This window comes from Laccaria bicolor, genomic scaffold, assembly GCF_000143565.1.
Source record: "Laccaria bicolor S238N-H82 LACBIscaffold_14 genomic scaffold, whole genome shotgun sequence".
Classification (NCBI taxonomy): domain Eukaryota; kingdom Fungi; phylum Basidiomycota; class Agaricomycetes; order Agaricales; family Hydnangiaceae; genus Laccaria; species Laccaria bicolor.
In genome coordinates this window covers 928492-929781 of record NW_001889885.1, presented here as the reverse complement: position 1 = coordinate 929781, position 1290 = coordinate 928492, and the positions used below count along the sequence as shown (strand labels likewise).

Genomic DNA, 1290 nt, shown 5'->3' with positions numbered 1-1290 from the left:
CTTAGTTTTGGAGTGTAGTGACATAATAAAAACTCACGGGAGTCATAAAAGTCAATTGAAGTCGTGTTTTGTGTTAATAAAAGAAACTGTGATCAACGAACTTTGCATTTAAGAGACCAAGTTCCCAGAAAGACATACTTTGTTCTATTGAACTATTCTAAACCACACCTTATAATAAAAACGGGTTTTTATTACAAAAACTGTTTGCGTATTTCGCACTTTCACGGTCATCCCCGTGCAACGCGTATCAATATGTCATCATCAACATCCAGCTTGAACAATCCATCACTGGCAATAGGATGAGGTGCACGAGCACCACATGGTGCTTGTTTCTTCTTAATCATAGCCTCCAACTCTCCACATAACTCATTGTATTTTTTTGCAAGCTGTTGAATACCAGGTTCCTTCTGCTTGATTTGAGACACTGAGTGGTCCTGTAGCTTCTTATCTGCATTATGTCATTAGTGAGGTATAATACTGATATCAGTATTTATAGCCTACCATTGGTATTTGTTTTACAGTAAGCTCTTTCCAATCCATCAAGTTCAAATTTTCGCTGCTGAAGTCTGGTTCTCAACCTCTTTTTTAAGGCCAAGGCATTTATCTGGACTTTTAAGCATTTGTTTCCCAGTAGCCGATCAAGCCGGAGTCAGCCATCTGTCCCCAGCATTCCACGTTTACTTTTGTAGGCTCTCTCTAGTTTGTTGCATTTCTCTTTGAGTTCAGCAAGTGTCACTCTAACTTCAGAGACATCCCACCCATCTTCATACCGCCCAGACTGAATCATACCCTCAAACTTGTATATCTCTTTATTGCACGAATCTGTATCCTCTTTCAATTGCATAATCTCTTCAATGAGTTTATCTGCCAGATTCTTGGATTGACGGGGCATTGGCTTAGTCTGTGCAACCAGTTGAGCAGCCCATTCCTCTCTTAGAAAATCTTCAGTGATATCTAAATCTGCTAGCTCATCTAAAACACCAAGAGCTTCTGACTTGTGTGTTTTCATGGAAACCCATTTACCTCTGAGCCAATCTCCAAGATTCAATAGTGACTTCTTATCTAGATGCTTCACTTGAGTATCCAAGGTATAGAGATGGTTATAGTATCCAGTAACTCTCAGTGATGGGATGAGCAGTTTAATTGAGCTCCAAAAGTGCTCACAGCCCTCACCATCTGTAAGTCCAAAGCCTATACATTTTCTTGGGTGATAAATGAGCTGGCAAGCCCATTGATGGCCATAAGCATGAAACACTGATATAGCCCAGATGAGTCTATCATGGAAGTCTT

At 40.2% G+C, this 1290-nt stretch overlaps 1 protein-coding gene across 1 annotated transcript; it reads right to left on the bottom strand.

Moving 5' to 3' along the window:
* Positions 1 to 227: 227 nt before the first annotated feature.
* LACBIDRAFT_327987 (uncharacterized protein) lies at positions 228 to 1009 on the bottom strand (the record flags this gene model as incomplete). Its single annotated transcript, XM_001881830.1, has 2 exons — positions 228 to 448; positions 790 to 1009. The coding sequence occupies 2 exons, from the start codon at positions 1007 to 1009 to the stop codon at positions 228 to 230; spliced, it is 441 nt and encodes a 146-aa protein (XP_001881865.1).
* Positions 1010 to 1290: the final 281 nt, after the last annotated feature.